This window comes from Neolamprologus multifasciatus, chromosome 20 (genome assembly GCF_963576455.1).
Source record: "Neolamprologus multifasciatus chromosome 20, fNeoMul1.2, whole genome shotgun sequence".
Taxonomy (NCBI): domain Eukaryota; kingdom Metazoa; phylum Chordata; class Actinopteri; order Cichliformes; family Cichlidae; genus Neolamprologus; species Neolamprologus multifasciatus.
The window spans coordinates 30,487,977-30,513,782 of NC_140458.1; the positions used below are offsets into that span (position 1 = coordinate 30,487,977).

A 25,806-nucleotide genomic window follows, 5' to 3' on the forward strand; every position below is an offset into this window, starting at 1 on the left:
GTCGCGTTGCTGGACAGGGATGGGCATCATCAACCCGTTGGCATCATCGGGGGCAAATCACCCCTCCCTCATCCACACATCATCGCGCACACAGCCCAGACTCACACGCACGCACACACACACACGCACATACACGCACATACACAAACACACACGGAATTTCGGCTCAGCCATGGCTCCCTGTTAGATGCTCAAAGCGGCTGTTGTCAGAGCGAATTAAATCTACTCTCGCTCGCTGCTTTCCTCCTGACCTTGCCTGCCTCCGGTTGGGTTTTTAATATTTTATTTAGGATTCCTGCGCTGCCTCCCCATGGCTACATCGGATGGACTAGACGGCTGTCTGCAGCGAGGCAGATCTCAAAGTGACCCGAACATACTCACCGAACCGGGCATCGAGTTGGCTCACGGCACAGGTAAGATAGGCGTTATTTTGTCTACATTCATCCGCTCCATATGCGAGTTTTTATTTTTATTTTATTTTATTTTTCTAAGGTTGCCGCTTCTTTGGCGTTGCAGACCTCCTTGTTTGCCTAGTGGGATGTCAGAACACTAAGGCACAATTAGCGCATATGCTCCCGACACTGGATGTAGAATATAACTGTAACGCTGAATCGTGGAGCTGCATGTTGAAGACGAATGCCATCTCAGCGTCTGTGAATGGCTGCATTCCCCACCAGATTTGCGCCTTACAAAGACGCCTGTAGCCCTTTTGGCTGGTATGGATGCAAGTAGTATTTGGGAATCCGCGTGTTGGCCGTTTAATGTGATATTACCGTGTGCAACTTTTACTCTATTGCCTATCTATTCCCTTCCATGCTATCCCAACCCCTTTATAGTGAACCCATGCTATTTAGCATCACAAAATCTGCATGCATGTGTGGTCCATGATCCAAGCTTAACGAATGTGTTGTCCTGTCTGATCCACTGCTATAGCGTTGTTATTAAGAGAGATCCATGGAGGGATTCATGTTTTGACGTGTTGCATTAAAAAAGAAAGAAAAAAAAGCACATGCTTCTCTTATTGTAGGCCTATGCCTAGAGCTCTGTCCCTGTATTGACAGCACTGAATCCCCACCCCATACTGAACTGATCACTGCTGTGATCAATAGCCGACAATCCACGTGATATAGGCTATAGGTGGAAATGTACCCAACTTATCATCACAGCCTTGTACTGGTACAATCGGACTGGCCAGTTATTGATCCTTCAGGTGATCTTTCCAATATGGAGTCCTTGTTTGTTTCTCTGTGGGTTAGTCATCTAATGTTACTCATCTTTCTGCTTTATGGAAGAGGATAATGAATTAAACTTTCATTAATGACAGAACACCAGGGAGCTCTCATGCCGTGCTCTCCTCTGGTGAGCTCCTGGAAGTGAATTTGGTTGTTGTTGTGCTGGAAGCACTAGTAGCCTATGCATTCACCTAAAATACACTGATTTATTTTCTTTCTTTTTTTTTTTTACGTAAGTGAGACTATTTATGGTCATACTGTGTGGGTTTAGAAAGAGTCATTGCTTACACCCACACATGGCGAGTTTTACGCACATGAATGCTTGACTGAATGATTCAGAAAAAAAAAGCAGAGTAGTTCACCTTTCAACTTATCACTAACGAGACTCGCTTTTTCACATTTCCAAAATCACACCTGCCTGCACTCATCAACTGGCCATAGCACGTTTATAATGGAGCCTTGCTGAATTCAACCCTCCCAGGGATGATTTAATTCACACATAGGTGAATGTGATGATGTCACACTGGGTCTTTGACACACCTGAATAAACAACGCAGCAGTTTGGCGGATCAGCCAGGCCAGTGATGAGAGCTAAAGCTGTCAGGGAACGCTGAATGTCAGCCTCCATCCCTGGAGTATGCACAACTGCATCACAGTTTCAGACACGAGTATGCTACATGAAAGACGGAGTAAATACAGTTGTAACAGCAAGGACAATATCGGTGTCTGGTGGCCCAAAGTACACAGCATCGCCCACCCCTTCTCTGCGTGGATCACCACTGCACTAATGTCTGGGGCACTAGTCTTTGCCAAAGTAATCCTTTGGCAAAGACTGCCTTTTTTTTCTCCTCCCAATACAGTAGATCTCGCAGCTGCAGAGGCTTACAATGTATTCATACACTTACTCAATACTGGGAGGAGAGTCAATAGAGACAACAGTTACAGCTGACCATCTCAGAAAATCAGAGTAGTGTTTCCTTTTTGAATGAGGCTGCAGTAATACTACAATACAGACTCACCCTCTCAGAGAAGGGCAAGTCAATCGGTCACATTGCAAGTGTCCAACAATGCAAATCCTACTGTCTTTTAATAAAGCGCACAGAGTGACATTGCATTGCTCTGTTGGGAGTTTATCTAAATTAAGGCAACCTCTTTGAGCAGCAGATTTACAAGAATGATTCAAAGTTACAGGAGCATAAGTCCAGGAACAGGAGCAGCAGTATAAACACGTTTAATCAGTTCATTTGGACAAGGAGCCCTTAGATTCCCCTGCTAATAAAATGTCACTTTCGCTCAAAGTTCCACTTAGTCATTGCAGAATGTCAACCAAGGTAATGGTGTGGAGAGGACACCTTGGCGCTTTGCGGACAGGGAGCTTGTCCAAGCAGGGTTGTCCCTATGGCTTCGTTCCTCAAAATAATTCTTTTCCCCTGTAGAAAGATGCAAAGCTGGAGAAACAGTGGAGATGAGTTGAATCACACAAATATCAGCACAAGCAGATTTATAGTGCACATAAATCTGCAGTTAGAGACTATTTCTGTTATTGATTAAGTTTCACTTTTTTATTACTTTTTTTATTACAAAGAATACAATGCACATTACAGTTTCCAAAGTAGTTATCTTCAGACTGTTAAATTCAGTTCACAAAGTTACAAAACACAGAAAAGAAGAATATCCTCCTCATGAAGAAATCACGTCACATATCCACAGTAAATTCTAAAAATAAAAAAATATATTCAGATGTTTTTAATCTTTTAAATAATTTCTCAGTTTGTTTGAAATTTCATTGATTAGTTGCAACACTTTATAAAGATGGCCAACTGCCCCTTCACTAAACACCATCCTTTGGCAAAAGACTGTAATAATTCATGGTGAAATCTCTTTCACTTGCAACCCCTCCCCACCTGCAACTATATACCACATTGCTGAAGACCACTTCTGGTCTCCGCTCACATGATGACTTATCCAATAAGTACCTGCTGATCTGTGTTTTTTTCTCTCGTTTTGTTTTATCCTTCTCTCCTGGTCTTACTGGTACAAGAATAATCCTCTCAGATCTGTCAAAAAAAAAGAACAACTGAAGAATTCAAGTAAAAGGCGGGGACCTGCCTAATGAACAAGACGATATTTCAAACCCTGCGGAAGCTGATATTGAGCCATGACAATGACTCACCCCAAACCCGAGCGCTGTGTCGTACATAATCCCTCTTATATTCAGGGCTTGGTGAGCAAATATGGGAAATTATGAGTCAGCAGGTCTTATATAATGTTCTCGCAATTAACACAACATTGTTTGAAAGTAATAATGTAAACAAAAAGGTATTATTGCCACAGGAATTCCTTACATAACAATGGTTTAAGACCCAGTTTCAGATTTCAGCGAGTTGCGGCGGAATAAAGAAACTGTAATTACGTAACAAACAGTATATGACCCTACCTTCAGAAACAGCCCTGCTTCAATTAAAAAAAAGGAACTTTGACGTTTTCAGGTGAAGAGAGGGTTAAAGATGCAAGAACATGGACTCCTTAGAAGTTTAAAAGGCACTCTTAAAAGGAGACAACCCGGTGCTGGCAGGCGGCACATTTGAAGAATGTTTTTCGTTCAACTATAATGAGGCAGTCAAGTATCTTGATGGTGTGGAAGAGGGAGATAAAGAAACGCTGGATGTGGCACAGCATTTGGTGTGGCCTTCAACTGGCGCTGGCTCTAAACAGATAATTACACTGCACACAGTAACTATCTAGCTATCAATCCGAACTACTGGTAGTTCATCAAGTTGTTGGGACGAGTTGTTGGGCTTGCCCATGTTGACAGGTTTTGTGATGAGCAAAACTCCACCAGTATCTGGGGCAGTTTTATAATTATTTTCTATTCCGAGTAATTAACTGTAAATTAAACTGTTTGAAATTGCAGTTTTCATTTAAGACAGATTAAGAGGCAGGCGCTCAGCGGTATGTGATGCCATTACAGCCACACATTCTGTCTTCCTGTGAGTCTATTTTTTCCCCACCGAGTGATTGTCAACATCCTCAAGAGTGCAGAGAAAAGGGTGTGAAGTTGTTGTATTCTGCTGCGGGTCGTACGTGTTAAGTGGTTAAAACAAAAGAGAGAGCGACGGTGACCACGAAGTGGATACAAGTGAGAAAACAGAAAACGATCCCTCTGTTACAGTTTAGCCCGTGACACCATGCTGTCTGTGCTTAGATAGGTCGCCAGTATGCAAAACACAACCTCGAGTTTTATTCATGTGGTTGTTTTTTTGTGGAGACTTTTCATTTAAACAGGACATAAACTTCATCATGCACATGCAGCTCAATACTGGTCTCTCATTTTTGAATTTTGTTTGTTTATTTGTTTTTTAGCTGCGGTCAAGTTGAAAACTGTAAAACCCGAGTATCTATCAAGCTACATGCACACGTATGGCTGACATAAACAAGTTTAAGGGATCTGGATGGACAACGAGAACATATTGTATATAGATTTGCTCTTTGTTTAGAACCTGCAACTTTATCAGACTCAGCCAGGAAAGCTGTAATTCATGCTGAAGTCACGACTCATTCATCACGGTGAGCCTTAAGGGACTGTGAGTCAGTCAAGGCCACCTGTTAGTAGTAGCCACTGGAGAGCTATTCATTCTTCCCTCCACGATGCACAGAGGTCCCTTCAGAGGCCAAGAGAAAAAGTACATCTAATGTCAAGTTGAGAGGAGCCTTCTGGTTGCCATAAAAGGTATTTGTCATATTCAGAATCTCAACAAATATTGAGTCAGACTTTCACCCAGGAGCCAGGGGTGCACTGTTAGTGCCCACATGTCATATATATATATATGTATGTATTGTCACAGTAACATGCTATCATGCCAAGTTCTCAAGTTTTCAGGCAGAACGCCCTCAAGGCTAACTTATCCTTTGTGTGTAAAATGTTCAGACATTTCTGATTGTCAAACCTAATGGATCATGCCCGCTGTTAATGTGATGAACTACTCTGCTAGGGGCACTTGTGTGAACTTGAGCGTAACTGGCTTTTCATTCTCTATAAATTACTTCAGAACTAGTTAGTCATAGGCAACTGCAACATGGCAAATACAAGTGAAATGAGCTCAGGGGAAAGGGTCAAGCATCATTTGGCTGTACAAAAAGAAAAGTTAACATTCCACAATTTTGTTTTAAAAACGATAAAAAGGGAAGAATTTGTCTTGAGTAAAATGAAAACTAACGGGTACACACACCCCTGTTCTCTGCTGGGCATCGGGGCAGGGGGGCTGGGAGGAGGTGTTGTCCGTCCAATTGGGATCTGGGATGCGGGGCCTCCCTGCTGCTGCGGAGCCTGGGGCGGTCTGCTTGCCTCCACCCCGGGGGAAAGGGTAACATCTCCTGGGTCTAGGTGCCGTTTCCCCCTCCAGGGGCGAGGGTACCTGGACCTGGGGTATAGAGTTTGTTTGGGGAGTGTGATTGTGTGTACAATGTCCATGTATGTCTATCCCTACGTTGGGTGAGTGCTGAGTATTTGTATATGTGTGCATGAGGGGGGGAATGCATGTTTGTGTCTGTGTGTGCCTGTTTGTTTGTGTCTATACGTCAGGTCGGGTCTTACACTCCACCTCTCTGGGAACTCCCAGGCCCTCCAAAGGCCTATCTCCCCTCACCACTGTGTTTAGTATGTTGCCCTGTTTTTTTTTTTTCTTGTTTTCTCTTCTTTTTCTCTCAACAGGTGATTCAGGAGATTTTTTTTCTCTTCTTCCTCTTTTTAAGTGCCCTTTCTCACTGTCCCTCTTCCCTTCTGTTTTTCTTTTCCTTCATCTTTCTTTCTCCCTTTCCTATCCCTCAGTCATGTCTGTCCCGTCTGTAACAACTGCAAATAAAATAAAATAAATAATAACAACAAAGGTCGATCAAATGGACCAATATGGCAAGGCCGCGATGATCCATTTGGCAAAGTAAATCCATTCAAAGAATGAGACATAATTAGATTATCAAAGAAACATCTCAATGATAGCGGTTCTTGAGATCCATCTTTGTCAAATAATAATTCAACTGACATGGATCTAATGGCATCAAATTTGTGTAAATAAAACCACGGGAAAATTCAGAGATCAGATGTGGGAACATCAAAGTCGGGAGCTGTTTTTTACTTACAGTGGCAACATCCACCTGTTGAAAGAAACTTTGTACATCAGAAATCCAAAAACCTGTGGCCCTCACAAAGATTTCACTATAAATCCCTATGGAGGGGGGAAAAAAGCTTTGCTGCCTTAAACACAGAAAACTCTCAGGCTCTCAGCACAGTCACTGTAGAAACCGTGGGCTTCAAATATTCAAATCTTTTCCACCAGTTTTAAAATTAAAATAATGATTCTTACTATCATGAATTACTATCATCAACATTTAGTATTGGGTATCATTAAGGATGGGAATTCATAAGAATTTAGCGATTGCGACTCCGTTATCAGAGTCACCTATCGATTCTCTTTGGGATATCATTAGCTTGGCTTTGAGAGTCAACACAATCTCTAAGCAGAATATCAAAGACATTACATCTGTTCACGTTAATGTATGCTGTGTGGTCAAATATTTGCGCAGGTATTTCCCCTCTTTGTTGTGATCAGTGTTGGGGTCATTACTCAAGAAAGTAACTCAACACAAATCCCTATCCCAACAAGGACACACACATGATCTTTCTCTTAGTAGAACACAAAGCTGACAGCAAAAAGCAAAGATGAAAACCAGCAAAAAGATACTTTAAAACAATTGCCACCGTGATTCTACTGAAACATGAGTTTGTTACCTGTTAAAGTTCAGGGTCTGGCTGCTGGGTTGGGGTCAGCCTTTACTGAGCTTTATCAGCACTCTGGGTTCTTGGCTAGCTTAGTGTTAGCTTGCTGTTTGGCTAGCTTGGTGTTAGCATGCTGTCTGTGCAAGTGCTTGCGCTGACGTTATGTTAGCAGCATAATGCAGCTGTTTCTGTCCTAGATGCAGTTTACACTTTACCATCACGCTCTTGTCCATGTGTAAGATAAAAATAAAAGTAATGTCCATAATGGCTACCAAGAACCGGTTCTCAATTCCCATCCCTAGGTATCATATCACTCAACACTCCCGCTTAAAAAACTGAGAAGTCTATTAGTCATTTAGTCTCTTCGTGTTAAAAAACGGTGATGATGGGATCTCATGCTTATACCAAGTCATCACACCAACTAAATTCATTGCTTTTTCTCCTTCAAACCAAATCAGGCCACAAAAAAGTCATGTTAGCCCTATGTAAAAGAAAAAAAAGTCCTTTCTTCATTTGGAACCAAAATGAACACTGTGCTAACAATTCTGTCACATTTATGATCCACAACTGCTGAGTGGTGAGCTAAGGAGATATGTTGCATGCAGATGCTTTGTTGAGCTCTGCCCTCCATAGATGCCTTTACAGTCTCCCAGTTGCCCCCGAAAATGGAGCGCATTAAATGACGACAGCAGCAGAAGTCCTACATCATGCACGCTCCCTGTGGATGCGGGACCAGATTAGGCATTTGACAATGTTTGAGCCATGTGTTAGTGCGGCTGTTGTTTGGGCCATGTGTTGCTACGGCTGACACCCGTGCGCCTGTGTGTTTTTTTTGGCAAGTCAATCCATGTATGCATTCATTTGCAGAAGATGTAGCAGGTTTGCGCAGACGTGGAAAGAAAAAAAAATATCACAGTGTGTGCTAGAAAAGACAGTCACCCTTTGGAGAACAAAGAGTCGAAAAGCCCCGCGCACCTTTCAGAGACCCCAGGGTAAAGGCAGCATGTAATGGAGCTATTAAGCCTCTAAAGGCTGGGGTTAAATTGAGTTCAGGAAGTTGCATGCACTATGTTGTGAAGAGTAAAAAATCTAAGAGACACAACTCCTTTTGGCATCGACTCTGTGGAGCAGTGGAAATACATTTTGCAAGAAAGCAGAAAAAGGAAAAAAAATGCTGGGGAGAAAAGGTGAAGGAGGCTAAACTAGTGAGGCAGAGAGGAGATGGAGGAGAGAGAAAGAAAGGAGGAGGTGGCAGCTTTTATTGAAAGAAAGCCAAGATGTTATCCTAATTGCAAACTGGCCACAGCGAGATGATGGATAGGCTGTAAGAGACCAGTTGCAGGCAGTGACTGTGTGGCTCTGGCTGGAAGACCTCTACAGTGTTCCACAGATCCTATACAGACCCTAAAGTGATGCAGTTAAACCAAGAATGCTGATATGCCAGGTTTTTTTTCCTCTATCATTTTCCTCACTGATAATTACCTCAGACGTTTAAGCCAATTTAGTTAATTGAACTGTTCCTTTTAGTTAAATGTTCATTTCGACAAACATAGAAATGAACTTGCAAAGACTTCAAAAGCTTTTGACTGAATTTATTAAATCTAGTTACAGTCACTTGTCTGGAAACTCTTTGCCAGTATGTTCAGTTATCAAGCTCGAACATCAAAAATGTAATTTAGGTTTCATCTTTCTTCAGGACTGCGGCTAATGGTTCTCATCACTGATCTTAATCTATTTTTCAGTCATTTTTTTAAATGAATAAAATTTAACAAAACACTAAAAATCATTCTCATTGTTGCTTCCCATTGCCCACAATGGCAAATAAAAAGTTGATTGTTTAGTGTGAGAAGCCATTGAAAACCTAAAAACATTTATATTAAAGACACAAAACAAGAGGAGAGTCGGGTTTAAGGCTTTATAAATGTTTACATTTTCTCATCGATTGATAATTGATTGATGTGGTGAACTTGAAATGTCTCTGCTCTGAAGAATGATCAGTAGTAGTAACGTGGACATGCGTCACCCCTGATGGAGGGTAAAAGTGAAGATCTATTGGACTACTCATCAGTCAGATCTGTTGTTTTAAAGTCTGTCTCACACTGTTGTCAGCCATGTCAGGAAGTGAGTGATTAAATTGTTAGGGTGTCCCTTTTAAGCAACACTGGATGACACAAAAAAGAAAGCTGTTCTGTAAAGTCTTGTCTGGCTTGTTTCAGCATCACTGAATTGGCAGCATTCACATCAGAGCCCCCTCTCTCTCTTACACACACGCAGACATAAAGTCATGCATTGCACCCGTCACACCTGCTCATATCCCCAGCTTCTTTCTTCCCTATCAAATTTGCCAGACTCAGTCTGAGATCAGTGAAGTGAGAAGAGGCGAGTCCTGGGCCCCGTCAACAACACAAAAAAGCTCTTGTCTGTGACAGAGAAGCACAGAAAGCAGGAAGAAACTAAGCACATGTGATGGAGTAGGGAAGTGCAAAGATAAACTAAAAGTAGGTAAAGCTCGTGTACCTAACACAATGGAGGTATGATGTTATGGCAAAGCGACAGACGTTGAACCACCACAGAGAGGAGGGAAAGTGGTTTGAGGCTGTTTGATAGCCACTTACAGTACAGCATTATTGAACACTCTCTGCCAGAGCCACTCAGGAGTTGGTAAATTAAATGCATAGCCAGATCAGATAACTGTACAGGAAGGAATACAGTCATAAAAAGAAAATGAATTAAAGCATTTCATTGTGCTGTCAGACAGACAGTGAGTGAGTATAAAAAAAAGCGAGTGGAGGTTAGAGAGTCTGACTGTATGTTTATCCACTTTGGTACTTTGGTTCACAGGTTACTCACTTTTCCGTTTGTCGCTTTTTAATACCACGATGTTGAACTTTACCTCGTTTCTGTGATGGGCTTTAATACAAACACACAAACATACCAGATGAAACACAAAATGAAAGTTTCATAAGTCAATGATTAGTCTTTATAATTTGTTTTAAATTGGCCTAAAGCTAAAGAAGATCCCATTTATACTCTGTTTTGAGTTCCAGTGAACAAAAAGTTTCACACATTTATTTATACTGAGGTTATCTGTCAGGGATTGAGGTAAATTCAAGTTTTGGTTATTTTGAAAAGGTTTGAAGTTCAGAAACTGCACCCTGTGACTTTGAGCAAAGCCGTATATATAAGTGACACTCGTCACGCAGTCAAAATCCAACATATTTACTATTTTCTATTCAGTACTGTGACAGCTTTATGGAGTGTGTAAATTAACTACTTCAGACGCCGCTCAGGTCTGCACCCTCGCATTGGGAAGCCATCTAAATGTAGAGGTAACTATGATGACATGTAATCTAGCTGATAGTGACAGTAGACGTCACGCCTTAAACGTCTACCTTATAGAAATTTCCAAAGCCCATGGTTACACATTTCCTAGCCAATCGTCATCATGAATGGAAATATCAGCAGCCCAAAGCAGCATGAGCAGTTTATAGTTTAGCGCTTATGCGTGATCATAATTGTTGTCATTACTGACTGATGATTCTCACAAAACTGTCATTTCCATCTATGACGCAGAAAGGTTTAATCGGTTAGTCAACTGGCAGGCATTTATTCTGGCAAACTGATTAAATAAGAAAAAAATGGAAATCATTTGTTGAGTGACAGCTGAAAACAAGGCTTTCTACTTTTGTTACAGTGTTAGTGATTTTGACGGGATAGCGGTGACTAATTTTCAGACTAAGAATTCAAACTGTCAAACAGTATGATGCAAAAAGACAAATGGCGAGAGATCTCAAACTTGACTCTGATGTATTACACCAGGGTGAGTTTCAGCACCACGGACAGAGCCAGTCTTTGCATTGCGGCAGGCTGCTGAACTGAGCAGAGCCGTGTTCTGTGTGCTGATAAGTCTGTCCTGGATCTCAAATGCTTTGACTCAACTGAGCCCTTGATCTGCTGGGAAAGAAGCCCAGCATGTTTTTTTTTTTACCAGTTTTTCTTTCTTTCCTCTTTTTAAATTTTTATATATATACTTTTTGCAGCGACACATTAATGAGGAAAGCACATTGTGCAGTTTGAGGCACAAATTCCACATAATGTAATCATCAGATACATCTACAGTTTGCAAGCCAAAAGCTCAAACCCAATCCCATTAAAACCACTATTAGAACTGTGGCCAGACCAGTACGGTGACTTGGCTGTTATTGATAACTGAGTGGCTTCTAGCAATTTCTTAATAAACACAGATTCGTCATTGAGCCCACACCTTTTTAGCTACCAGATACAGTAATGCCTTTTTTACACCACCACAGCGTCCCTGTGGCACAGAGCAACTGCTGTGAAGCTTGTGTGATCACACTAATGAATGTGTTTCAGTAACTGGACAAAATCTTTTGTTGACAGTTTTCCTATGCTGCCAGTCCCATACAACTCTCCGACCAGACTGTACTGCAGATTTGATTACCTTTTGCTACAACCATGCTGCTTTTTTCTTCTTGTATTATATCATGGGAAATTTAGAAAATATCTTTCTATATGGTGAGCCTGCAAAACAAAACAACCCATGAAATCTTCTCAAAAACCAAGAAAGGAGTAGAGGTTTAATCTGCTAAGGTTATAGGGTTGCTGTTTAATTATTATTTTAATGTGCATATTTCATACCCTCATCTCTCTCTTCACAACCAAAAGGCAATGCATTTATTGAATGCAATGTGCCCTTGAATAGTTTTCCATAACATGCATGAGATGATTGTTGACATGGCTATTTCTTGGAATAATGAAAAATGTGAACATGCATTTAATGTCTGGCCTGTTTAAGTAGTCCATATGTCCACGGCAAATGGAGCTACAGGACAGTTAACGCATTGACTCGTGTCTGCACAATCTGTTGTCACAAAAAAGTGCTGTTTTTCTACTGTTGATCCTTTGCCTGCAAAACCCTTTATGAAGTCCAGGACATGGGATGTAAACCTGCTTTCCCATCAATAACATGGTAGGAAGTGTTCTATGTTTAATTCGGTTTTGTGCTTCCCTTGAAAAGTTCCTGCTTTGGGCACACTATTGTATACTGTGGTTCCCTGTTCTGCTTTCCATTTAAGCCCAAACCATCCCACACACACACACGAGGGGATCCGAATGCGAGGTGTATCCTTGCTGTGGGACGTGTTTGGAAATTACAGTGCTAACAGTGGTGAATTGTGCTGTTCCTCTGTGCACCTCCCATTGTCTTTCATGCTTGTGCTCTCCTCCCAGCAGAGCAATGAGAGCCCAGCGGAGACGGGCTAACAGCAAGTGCAGACAGAAAAACTTTGGGCTCTCCATCTCAATGACACACTCGACATGCTTTGTATTGCATTTTCATGAACAGAGCCCAAATCTGTGGAGATAATGGCAATAAAGTTCACCCGCCTGTGTCTGCTGCTCGAGTCGCTAACTAACTGCGCCTCCTCTGACACACCTGCGCAAAAACTTTTGTGGCGAAAAGTGTTACATCATTGAGTAAGCGATTACTCAAGTTATTGTTCAAGTTTGTGTAAAGCACTTGAGAGACGCACTCTGTACTGAAACTGTGACCTTTTTAAACACGAGTCTTTCTAAATGCAAGGCTGCCTGAGAATTTGCGGCATTCAGCAGGAAGGGAAAGTTTAATTTTATAATTAAATCATCACCCTGTGAAGAGGAAAGTCTTTTCCAAGCAGCACTTGTGAAGATATAAAAGGAGCTAAAGAGTCAATATGAATCTCCCAGTTTGTTAGATTAATGTGGTAGACTGAAGGAGCAGCTCAAGGTGCAAAGGGTGAACCAAGACTTCCATTACGTGATTGGAGGGAAGCTTTCTGAACACGTCACTTCAGCTTTCTGAAGTGACGTTTCTTAGGATCGGTATAGGGAACGTGGCCCAAAACTTAAATATGAATGTGAAGCATGCCTGGATGGGTTCTCTTCCTTTATTTGGTAGTTCTCTGGAGTGAAGGTTGGCATGAAATTTTCTGAGGCTCCCCCTGTTGTGTGGGCAACAGGAAACACACTTTTAGCAGGGACATTTTCAGCCCACTGGGTGGATGCGATAGATACATGGAGGTTTTCACAGTCAAAGATAGCCTGGTTTGTTTTTTTGGGTTGTAGTTTCTACATTCTCTCTAACTTTACTCCTCAGTGACAACAAATATGTTCACGCTTGATGATTGTCAGTGTATGTTGTGTCATTTGCTTGTGTTCTCAGAACATGGGACACAGTTTCAAAAGCGTGTTATAGTGATGCAATATTTTAGTGAAGTTTTCAGCCCTGTGTGCACTGATTTTATTGGAAATGTTCAGCTACGCAGCAGAGTCTCAGATACTGTTAAAATGAACTAGGCATCACTGATACACATCGCTTTTGAGGCTCCAAGCTGAACCCACATAACCCTGATGATGTCACTAGGAGTCTTTGTTTTCACACTTGACAAAGGTTCCTGTGGGACAATGAAAAGACAATCTATGGCAGAGTTTATGCTTAGTAGTCCTAACACAGAGGGGATGCACCTTTATTTAAAGGGGTTTTTTTTATAATATAATGTCACACAGATATTAGCATATACTCATTGGTAATCAGACGCGACAGGGAACCTTACAGCAATCAGCACCAAAATGCCAGTACGTTTGTGCCTAACATCTGTGCGCCTGATAGCGCTCGTGTAACTTTAAACAGATGGAAGTAGAAACAGTGAAAACAGAGGAGCAGCCTTTCATCAGAAAGTGAAAATAAACTAAACTCTTAGTTCCTTGTTGATGATGCAGCAACGGCTTACAAGCAAAGCCACCCACCAGTCCCCATTCTCAGCTCTACCATATGGTAATAAAGAAGGGCCTCGGGCATTTTCTATTGGCTCCTGGACTCACTGACATCATTTCGCTCGCTTGATGCCCACACGCTGGTGTTTCACACTTTGGCTATAATTGCTTTGATGATCTAGAGACTTGACCTTTGCAGCCTTGCACCACGATACCCCGTTTCCCCAGACACAAGTTATATTCCCAAACAAGTTACAGTACACCACATACGCGTCAGACTCACGCTTTTATCTAATTAAAAGTTTAGGCCAGAACATATTTATCAGGGTTAAAATGGATCAATCAGTAGAGCATAAACATCCTAATAATTTATAAGTTGGTAAAAATGAGAATGCTGCTTCTTAGATATGGCTTTCATTACGGAAATGATGACTCTGTCATGTCTAATGAAGTGTATTGTATGAAAAATGAAAAAGAAGAAGATAACAAAGACATGACCTCTGTGTCCTTAGTGGTGGTCGGGGTGCAAAATGTGCTCACTGTTGAAGCTACCGGCAAAGCAAGAATGTTGTTTTGATCATTTCTAAATGTATAATTTAGTACTGCTGTAGGTCAATCAGGAGGATACTAATGTTGTAAATCTGCACATTGTGCCATTTCCTTTGAGTCAGGGGTCAATGTAGACGAAAAATATGTTTCGTAGAATAAAGAGAGCTAAGAAATAAGGCTTTAATCTGTCTGTGGCATGCCTGGGGAAGCATGAATGGAGTCATCTTCTGGACATGTTCATAATTCTTTCCTTTTTTCCTCTTTCAGTATAGCTGACCGCTGCCATTCTTGGTCTCAGCCTTTCCCTCTCATTCACACTCTGGTCATTGTATGTTGCTTCAGCCCTTCTGCTCCTCACTTTCTCCCTGCGAGATGATAGCTGTGTGCCCTGACTGTGGCCGGGCCCCTGAGGCAGAGGGGCTACAAACAGATGGCAGCACAGTTGTAAAGCCAGGGGGGTAAAGCGATGAGGTTAGCTGGCGTGGTAAGGAGGTGCTCCATTCAAGGGCACACTGTCCGTTCACAATGAGACTCTGTATGGTCTGCAGGGATGATAGACACCGAGGGGGAGGTTTGATGTATGTGATAAGGCCAGTGAAGCTCACATATATTATAGTTGTGTGGTGACAACCAATGCTAAAGATTTGGTTCTGAGATGTTCACAGTATTTTGAGCAGTGTACTAATGAGAGTCATAATGTTTCAATCATAAACATGCCAACATACTAAAATGCAGACTATCAAGTTTGTCTAATTAAAATAGCATTTGGTGGGGCAGGTATTGGGCCTTTAGTCATTGTATTGAACACTCAAAGGACACTTTTTTAAGCACACGTGTTTAGCTTCTCATTAGTGCAAGTATTTAAACAGCCAATCACATGGCAGGAGCATTTATGCATGTAGACATGGTCAAGACAACCTGTTTAAGTTATAATTGAGAATCAGAAATGGGGAAGAAACTTGATTAAGCGACTTTGAATGTTGTTGGTTCTAGTCAGGTTAGTCTGAGTGTTTCAGAAGCTGCTGATCTACTGGGATTTTCATGCACAACCATGTCTGGGATTTACCGAGGAAAAAGATTCTTGTGAGCAGCAGTTCTCGGGGTGAAAATTTCTTGTTGATGTTGGAGGTCAAAGGAGAATGGCTAGACTGCTTTGAGGTTATAGGAAGGCAAATATAACAAAAATAACCACTTACAACCAAGGTAAGGTCTTCTGCAGCAGCAGAAGACCTTACCGGATACCTTTTGTTGCCTGGTCTGATGAGCCTCGAGTTCTGCTGCAACATTCAGATGGTAGTGTCAGCATTTACTGTCAGCAACATGACAGCATGGATCTATCTTTCTTGTATGAACGGTTCAGGCTAGTGGTGGTTGTGTAAGGGGTTCACAGATATTATCTTGACATACTTTGGGTCAAAAATGGGCATCATTTAAATGTCACATCTGACCTGGTTATTGTTGTTGACCACGTATATCCAGTTATGAGCGCAGTGTATCTATCTTCTGATGGATACATGGTAAAAATAATTCTGATTCTGATGTAGTCTGGACCAACATTGTGGCCCGAATATCAGACACACACATTTTGCTGTTTGAGTTGTAACTTAAAATTGTAACATGATGGACAAACCGTATTTTCTCCCTCACTTCAAGGCCTTTTCAGCGTTGGCATTCCAGGTTTAAACACCTGCCTGTAAAATAAGCAGTCTTAGCTGTAACGCAGTGAAATAACACAAACTATTATTGGCACAGTTTGATTCTTAGTTACTGTTGCCTTAATTGTGCAGTGCACTTCTATTTTGATTTGTGTCAGTGTCACTGAGTGAGCAGTTCGGGTGTATTTAGCAAAGCAAGGCTTTGCCTCATGTAACCTCAGTGCCGAAACTATGTCATTGATATTATCTTACTACCCAGAATGAATCAGTTTCATTCAATAGCTCACAAAAAGCTTCAGAGTTGTATTTATTGCTCACTGATGCTCTTTTGCTTCGTGGTTATCAGTGTGAGAGCATAACATTAAATGTTTGGGATTTATTTATAGTTGCACTTTAATTTTTTTACTTTCTATTTTAAAATAATTAGTTCTTCTCAACTAGGGACTCTATGTGTGTGTACACATAGAGATGTGTGTGTGTGTGTGTGTGTGTGTGTGTGTGTATGGGTGGGTGGGTGACATCTTTTGCTCCAGAATGTGCTGACAAACTGGTTAAGTGGGGTGTAGTCCCCAGTGGCACACTAAAGCGCTGTTTTTTAGTTTCCTTTGTGACATTGACATTATCATATTGCCTTCCTTTTTCCACTCCTAAATCATTTCTGAGTTCAGACTTCACTGATGCTGTTTAGAGTCTACCATTTGTAGGTTATATTTACCTGTACTCCTAAGGTCAGGAGGTTTATGAGGTGCCGGCACATGATTGGAATTACACTGTGTGCAGCCTCGCGTTGAAGTTGCAGGCAGGCGCAGAGCAAACGACTGACTGGTCCCCTGCATGAGCATGACACATGGATTTAATAAATCCTATTTACATTAGCATAGTAATTAAAATCGCGCATCATCCCCACACGGTGCATGTCGTCCATTCATGCTTATCTGACACACATTTCGATGCATCCCCATTCAGCGGATAAAGGAAATCTCAACGTGCACGCATGTGTTTTCACCTAATTCTCGCGCTTTTGCCAGACTCCTGTCATTTTCCCTGAATAACCACCCCCTCTATGAAAAATGAACAGTTACTTGATATGCATTATAAATAGCTGCTCTGTGATTGGACGAGGCCGGGTTCTACTGCAAGCTCTTCCGTATAGCAACAGACCCCCCTCTCCCCCCTCCCATCTCTTCTTTTCGCCTCTTCTTCTCCCTGGAATCCCCACCCCCCACCACCCCTCTCTCCTCCTCCCCTCCATCTCCTTCCCTCTTTCGAAATGCAGACACATCTCGTCCTCCATGTGGCTTCACCATCTACCCACAATGCACTGGGTGCCGCCACTGGCTTTAGATGTGGCGGTGTCTATATAGGGGGCTCCTCTCCCCTCTTCTCTCTCCTCCTCTCCTCTGCTTCAGCCTGACTCGCTCCTCCCCCGTCCACCCGGCACCCACTGCTGCGGCAGCATCTGGATGTGGTCGCCATAGCAACAGCAGCGGGCCTGACCCCACCTCCTCTCCCCTTCTCTTCTCTCTCCTCAAACACACACACACTCTCCCCCTAACGCAGACATACCCCTCCTACTCCCCCTCTCCTTCTCTTAAGCTTTTTTTTTCTCTCTCTCTGAGCGACTGGGTGCGTTTCCTTCCAGCTTGACCTGGATTTTGCGTGCGGCACCACATTTGCAACGCTGCATGTGTGACAGTGGTGATGATGATATGCTGAGATGGATGGTCAACTGACCTGTTTCCAGGAACTTTTAGGGGCAAGATGCCAAACTAGAAATTTGCTTCTTTCATATGTCCCTCACCATTGCCTTTTTACGACCCCTGTTCTGTCAGTGTTCAGTTTTTAAATCTGTTCTTTTACTGTTTTTCTAACCTCCTTCTCTTCTTTTTCTTTTTTTTATTGGTCTTCTCTTGCTTCTTATTCTCATTATTTTGCCTCTCCTCTTCTATTTTCCTTCCCCCAACCACGGCCTGCTTTTCACTTTCTTCTCCCTACCCATGTGCTTCAAGAAAGAAGCAAGGGCTGCAAAAAAAAAAAAGAGGCTTGAAACAGAGTCAGCTGTATCCACCCTCCTCCATCACTGTACTCCACATCACACCCTGAGCCACTCTCCAAATCCCCCCTCTTCCCCCCCGAACCTCCTTTATCACAAATCCTTGCCTCCTCCTCAGCTGATTGTTTGAACAACGCTCCCGGCATTGCGAAGGCAGATATTGCTTCATTTTTGTCACAATGACGCATGTAGCTCTTAAACACGTAGCACATATAGCATATTTCTGCTTTCTTGGCTCTCTTTGTAAGAAAATGCAGGCAAGCCAGCAGCAATATGCACACATGAATCTGTAGACCCACACTTTTCCAGACATGAGTCATAGCCGCCGCCGTTCATTCAAAATACAAACTTCCTTTATGAAGGATGCGCAGAGCGCCACAGTCAATAGGGACAACTCATTTACCACAATAAATAAATCATTACAGTCATGGACCGTGTCGATTGCTACCATATGTTTTAATTTGTTTCTAAAACTGTTTTTTTTTTCTTTTAAAAATGAGATGTTTGTTTGTTTGTTTCATTCAGTATCATGTTTTGCTTGCAGAACTCAACACAAACACACAAGCACATGGTTCACCAGCCTCAGACACAATGTAAACAGACAAGAGTCTACATAGTATTAAAGTATCATGTGTTTATAGGACGATCAAGACAAAATACTGATGTACAAAATACAAATGAAGCACTTTTTAAAAATGCAACTGAAACATATGAAATCGAAGGTTTATTTATCCAGATAAACGATCTTAAGGAAAATGTGCTTGGTATAAATTGAATGTACACCATCCATCCATTCTCATTCATCTTCTCCTTATCAGGGTTGCGAGGGGTGCTGGAGCATATCCCAGCTACCATAGGGTGAGAGGCGTACACCCTGGACAGATCGCCAATCTGACTCAGAGCTGACACAGAGAGAAAGAAACCATTCACACTCACAGTCACACCTATTGGTCAATTTAGAAAAACACCAATTGACCCAATCCTACTAACTGCATGAGGAAGCTGGAGTGCTTAGAGAGAACTCCACCCAGAAAGGCCACGGCCAGATGAGGCAACAGTGCTACCAAATGTACACCAATCAAGTTCATTTCACTTGACCAGATCTCATAAAATGTACAATTTTACACTGTACTTGTATAATAGAATTACATGGAAAATTTACATGTAATTAAAGAAGCCTGTATTTTGGGTGGTAACAAAAAACATAATATACTGCATCTCAGCTGTATTTTGGACATTATGGAACATTTTGCAGTGTGAGATACAACAAGTGACATATCAACATGAAGCACAGGAGTGGTGTAATAGAAATAAGAATGCTGACACAATAAAATGATGAGCCCTGCCTTAAAAGGCTTCTGATACTATTGTTGTTGTTGGGAAAAGAGCAAAACTGGCACACCTGTTGGTCTTTGGGGAAATGCTTCTTTTGTAGTTTTGTGAGGCTGTCTGTGTCTCTGTGCTTTCATATTTTGCCATATCTTGGACTGTGAGAGAGATTTATTTTGATGCATGACGTACGGCTGGGTGGGAGGGGATTCACAGGGAAATAGCAGCCATCAGGGAGCGTGCCTTGATCAAATTAGTCTTTCTAATTCAATCTGTTCACAGCACTTGGACTCTATCATGGTTTATTCACTAAGGTGAGCATACTAATTGGGCCCTTGCTCCTCTCTTTCCCTCTCTCTCTCTCTGTTTCATCTCTCACCTCCACCCCTCTTCCCCTTTGACTTTTCTTTGCCTTCTTTTTTTCTGTTTCATTCACCTTCAAATCCCCACCCACTCCGTCCTCAACTCATTTCGCCTACTGTAAAACCTCTCCACCCCCCCTGTCATCATGCAGTAGATGTGGTGGACCAGCAGAGGGTGCTGAGGACAGGTTGCTTGGTGACTGGGGTGCACACACCGCCAATCCGACGTAACAGCAAGCTGGCCACCCTGGGGCGCATCTTCAAGCCCTGGAAGTGGAGGAAAAAGAAAAACGAGAAGCTCAAGCAGAGTTCCACAGGTAAGATGAGAACATGTGTTTGTATTTCCAGGTTTCATACACGGTGAAACCTGCAAAAAATTTATAATTTTTTATTTTTTTATTTAAGCCACATAGATGAGAAGCACAACATGGTTTATACTAAGGAAAGACCTGATACATGTCTTTTAATCTTACTCTCACTGAATCAGATGATTGTTATAAGAGCAAAGCTGTAGGTGTGACATAATGTCAATTAGAATATTTTTTCTTGCATTGCATCACATATCAAAGTTGAATGTTTTAAACTATGTTTCAGTGTTTCACATCAATAATCTCCTGTTTTTTACATCCCATTTTTTAAGTTTTACATTTCAGTTAGTCACAGTGGTAAACATCAGGTGTTGTTATTAGAAAACATATTACCAGAGTCCCCAAAGACTTGTAGCCATCTGGCTGGAATATTTTGCCTGCTGTACAAGAGGAAGGATTTTAAACTTTTTCATAATTGAATATATTGATTTGTTAGTAGAGTTATAGTTTCTATCTTTTAAAATCGTTCATTTTAGTTTAGTTTTTATTACTCTCGATATTTGTTCAAGTCTCTTTTTAATAATACGGACAAGAATTTTTCAGCAGCTAGTTAAAAGTTCAGGGCAGACATTACAATTAAAAACACTTTATGAAAGCAAATCACTTACAGTCATGTAGACATCCCAGCCTTACACCAATCCCAAAAGCTAAATACAAAATGTATCAAATTTAATTTATTAAACAATAATTAATATTTGCTATATTTTGATTTAATATTTCTAAATTTAAAAAAAAATTGATACCCACTTTTAATTTTAATTAACAATTTTAAACTTTTCCTTAAAAAAAAAGTTAATTATAAACATTGTATTTTGTTTTAAAATATAAGCAGAGTGAGCAAAATCTGTATAGGGCAAATTAATAGCTGCATGACAACCATCTTCAAATTTTGAGGCTAAAATGTAATGGCTACGATATCAGATTGCTGCTGCTGCAAAAATGCATTTAATGTTTATTTTTCTATTCATTTTTTATTTTATTTTTTTTAGATGCGATCATAATGTTAAGATCCACTCAAAGTATACGGACCTTAATATTGATTTATCCCGAGTCACCTTGTGTGTCTACTTTTAAAAGCAGCATAATATTTGCTGAAGACAAGACTAAATGTGATGGCCTTGCTGTAATGGAGACTGATGTTGAATGAAGGTGACGGAAAGAGTGAATGTCATTTAGGGAAATCACAGTTGGTCACATCAGAGGTGTGCAGCAGTGTTTTTCAGCCCATCCTGCTGATAACTGCTCTCTAACTGTTCTTATCTGGACACCATGTCCAGTTAAGAGCTGCAATCTGACTGGTTATTCTATAAATTCAAAGCTAATTTGGAAGAACTTAAAAACGAATTCTATCTAGCTTTATATCATGTGTGTGTATTCTTATGGGTGAACTACTCTCACCAACAAATGAACTGCATTCAGTTTCATTCTCCATTCACAGATGTAGCATTATCGAGTGGCCTTCTATGCCACGACCCAAACTCCCCCACCCAAGGCTGCTGCTCGGATGGTGCGGTCTTACTTGGAGGATTTGGGGGACCATTGAATCCAAACCTCACAGTAAGCAGTGTGGAATACCTTGGTCCCGAGGAGGAGCATCCCCCTTCAGGTAGGACAATCTCCTGCTGTACTCAATGTAAACTAATCAATGGATATTATGGAACTGCAAAAGCAACAGATGAGGGGGGGAATGGATTTGTGAAGTGGATGTGGCTGGATGTCTTTAACCCAGCATCAAAAGATCAATATGGTATAATGTTGCTGCAATTTGATAAAATGCTGTCTGGAGGGGAAAACGAAAGGAAGAGAGGAACTTTATTTTGTTACTTTCTTGCAAAAGCTCACAAATGTATGTTGACTTTAGAATTAAATTATTGGTTTATGTATTGCAAGATATCATAAGGAAAGCCTTGAGTTGGATGTAAACATTTTGCAATGCAAGTGTAATCCACTGTGCTGGCTTTCTCAAATGAAACTGAGATGCTTGTTTATGAACCCGTTTTCGGCACTTTGTACCAGTAGAGGGCAACAAAGGCAAAGGGATTTTAATCTTCGTGCTCAGCCTACACAGGGCTGGAATAATTACAAAACTAAGAAATTTGTGAATGCTTGGATGTGTTTGGAACTGGTGCAGCAAATAAGCACATTTTGTTAATTTTTTAAAGAGAGGCTTTGGCAGATTTTAAGTGTTAAGTTTTTTAATCAGGCTGAAACTGAGGAATTTTCATTTACTTTGTATTTAGCCAAAGTAAATGAGAGTTTGCATAGTTTCTCCAGACATATTAAGTATGATCACTCTGTAACAAAAGTCCATAAATGAGCTGTTTCCAGGTTTTGGAATCAATCAAAATGACATTTTATTGATTATTTCCTGTGAAACTCTTTGATTGAGACTCTTTGAATAAATGCCTTTTTTCCTCTCTCTTTAATGTTCTTCAGTAGCCGCCCCTCTCCAAGACTGTGATCGGGTGGAGGAAAATGTGCGACTACCGGAGGAGGAGGGAGATGAGGAGGTGCACCCTGCAGGGGATTTACCTGAGGGACTGCAAGACATGGGAGAACAGATGGAAGAGAGATCAGAGGAAGAGATTCCTCCAGGAACTTCCCCACCACAAGTACCTCCAAAACTTTTGCCCCAGCTGAGTACTGGAGATGGTGAGTGCTGAGTAAATAACTGTCATTTTCATCCACATGTAGTGGCGTGAAAACATATTTACCCTCTTCTTGATTTCAGAATTTGTTTTAGATGATCAAATACATTTTAATATTAGACAAATATACCCTGAGTAAATACAAAATGCAGTTTTTAAAGGATAATTTAATTTATTAAGGGAGAAAGGCGATCCAGCCTGTGTGAAAACGTAATTGCCCCCTAAACAACCTTTGTTGCAAGAACTGCAGCAATCGAGCATTTGTGACAGCTACTAGTCTCTCACGGTGGAGTGGAGCATTTAGCCACGTTGGAGGGTTTTTGAGTGGCTTGTTAAAGGTCATGCCAAAGCATCTCAATCTGATTTAAATCTGGACTTTGACTAGGTCAGCGTTTTTTGAGCCATCCAGAGGTACACTGGTGTGTTTCAGGTCATTGTCCTGCTGCATAGCCCAAAGTGTTTTAGCCTCAGGGCATGAACCAATGGCTGGATATTCTCCTTCAGGATTTCCTGTACAGAACAGAGTTCATGGTTCCATCCATTAGAACGAGTCATCCAAGTCCTGAAGCAGCAAAGCCGCCCCAGACCATCACTCTACCACCACCATGTTTGAATGCTGTTATGATGTTCTTTCTATGAAATGCTGTCTTAGGTTCACACCAGATTTTACTGAAAAAATAATTCAAAAAGTTCAGCTTTTGTCTCATCAGTCCAGAGAATATTTTCCCAAAAGTCCCGGGGGATCATTGAGATGTTTTCAGCAAATGTGAGATGAGCCTTTGTGTTCTTTTTGGGCAGCACTGGTTTTCTCCTCAGCACACTTCTGCCAGTTTTGCCTATTTTCTTATTGTTGAATCATGAATACTGACATTAACTGAGGCAAGTGAGGCCTGCAGGGCTTCAGATGTTGTTGTGGGTTGTTTTGTGACCTTCCGCACAAGTTGTCGATGGGCTTTTGAAGTAATTTTGGTAGGCTAATCACTCCTGGGAAGGTTCTCCACTGTTCCAGGTTTTCTCCATTTGTGGATCGTGCCTCTCAGTGGAATCCCAAAGCCTTAGAAATGACATTGTAACCCTTTTCAGTCTGATGGATGTCAGTGACTTTCTCATCTGTTTCCAGATCACAGCATGATGGGTTGCTTTTTGAAGTCTTTTAGCCAACCTCACTTTGTCAGACATGTTCTATATAAGTGATTTCTCGATTCAGCAGGTCAGGGTATGGCTCATATTTTTAGTATTTACTTAAGTTATTTTTGTCTAATATTAAAATATAAAAATTGTTTGGTGATCTGAAACATTCAAGTGCAACAACTATCCAGAAAATTAGGAAATCAGAAAGGGTGCAAATACTTTTTTGCAGCACTGTAAGAGCTGTATAAAGCATATCTCTATCTGAACTGTATGCTGGTAAATACAATTGAAGCAAGATAACAAGCAAAGACATTTATTTTTAATAAGTGTAAATGTGATGTCAATGTACCCTTTAGAGTCAACACAGTGCAATGCAATTAAACACCAATGGACTATTTTTGGAAGATGTGCTTGACAGTGTTTCCTCCACCATCAACACTCAGTGGTGGAGGAACTGTTTCCTTTCCTTAAGTAAAAGTACCAGTACCACAGTTTTAAAATACTGCATTAAAAGTAATAGTCCTAGATCTTTAAATGAAGTAGTAAGGCGTATTGAAGTGTATAAGTAGGATTTTGCTGTTTTAGGTGGTCAAGGTGGAGATGATGGAGACGAACTCCTCTGCGAATGTACTTAGGCAGAAATTGTTCAGTAGTGATGTGCCAAGGGGTCAAGCCCCTTCACAAAGTAAAAATCTGAAGGTTCATCAGATCATTTAAACACAAATTTGAACATTTCTCTATATGTTGTCTTTCGTTTCTTTGAAATATCGGATTACATTACTTCTTTCGGTTTTAAAAACTATTTAGAGATTTTGAAGAAATATGTCTCTTTAGTGAAACAGCTAACTAGTCATAGACATCAAGACCCTATATTACCTCAGTCATTTGTTTAAAAAAAATCCAGTCTTACCAGTGCTTTAATCTTTGGCAGTATATTAGTTTCACATGTATATTAATGTCAAATATAAAAGATGATGTCAAGTAAGCATATCAAACAAATAAAAAAGGCATTTTTTCTCTATTGAAATCTTAGTTTTTTTCTGATGCTCACCTGAATTCAAACTTATACTTTTGTCATAAAGTATAATTCCATACAAGAGAGGTGCTCACATTTACTGATGGTCAGTTAATCAAATGCATGTGACTAGCAAAACCTAGCTGCTACTTATATTAATCAGTAAAAGTGTTTTCCACACACTGCTTCTGGATTTATGCATGTATTGTGCAGCTTTTGGTAAATGAATAATAACACACTATACCTGCCTGCTAAGGACCATATGAATGTTTTTTATTATGTCCTGATAAATTAAACCTTAGCACTGAAAGAGAGTGTACTTTCTTTTTCACATCACTGTGTGGTTCAATAAAAACTGCAGAGCACAAATATCAATCTCATTTCTTTGCACGAAATCCTTGCAAAAACCTCATTTCCTTCACACACGCCATTCTCTTGTCATATTTAGCAGATGTCAAGAAATAAACAAATAATAAAGAAATAAAATAATATGCTAAAGATAGACAAGAAGACATTAATTAACCTGCTCATCTTCATTTGTCAGATTCAGGTCCTCTATCACTCCCTATTCATCTGCCCAATTGCTACCTCCCCAAGGAGCCTCTACCCAGGGCCACAGAAAGTCTGGCCTCAATGACCCTGCCACTAAGAGGGCCTCTGGCCAACCCCTCAGGGTCCCCACATATAGGCAATATGATACACCCTCCCATGCCCCCTAGCTGCATAATGGAGGAACTGCAAAGAGCTTTCGCTTCTAAGAACAGACAGGAGAGGTGAGTCTGAAGTGAACCCATACAGCTGTTTACATGTGATTTTTCCTTTTACGATTGCCACTGGACTGCTACAGAGCTCTTTTGTTGGTTTATCACTATTCTACTACGTCAATTTATGACTTCATCGTAATATAGTCTATGTCTAAT

The 25,806-nt window shown here is 41.0% G+C and overlaps 1 protein-coding gene across 3 annotated transcripts in view; it reads left to right on the forward strand.

Moving 5' to 3' along the window:
* Positions 1-23: 23 nt before the first annotated feature.
* The window catches only part of phactr3a (phosphatase and actin regulator 3a), a 32,973-nt gene continuing 7,190 nt past the window's right edge, over positions 24-25,806 (forward strand). The window contains exons 1-5 of one of the 3 annotated variants that reach the window (XM_085145687.1): positions 24-413; positions 19,880-20,041; positions 21,531-21,698; positions 22,529-22,744; positions 25,431-25,659. In XM_085145687.1, coding sequence (XP_085001813.1) covers positions 311-413; positions 19,880-20,041; positions 21,531-21,698; positions 22,529-22,744; positions 25,431-25,659 — 878 coding nt within the window. In that variant the 5' untranslated portion in view covers positions 24-310. Of the gene's footprint in view, positions 414-19,876; positions 20,042-21,530; positions 21,699-22,528; positions 22,745-25,430; positions 25,660-25,806 lie in introns of all 3 variants that reach the window. The other 2 variants (XM_085145686.1, XM_085145685.1) reach the window with 2 other exon arrangements.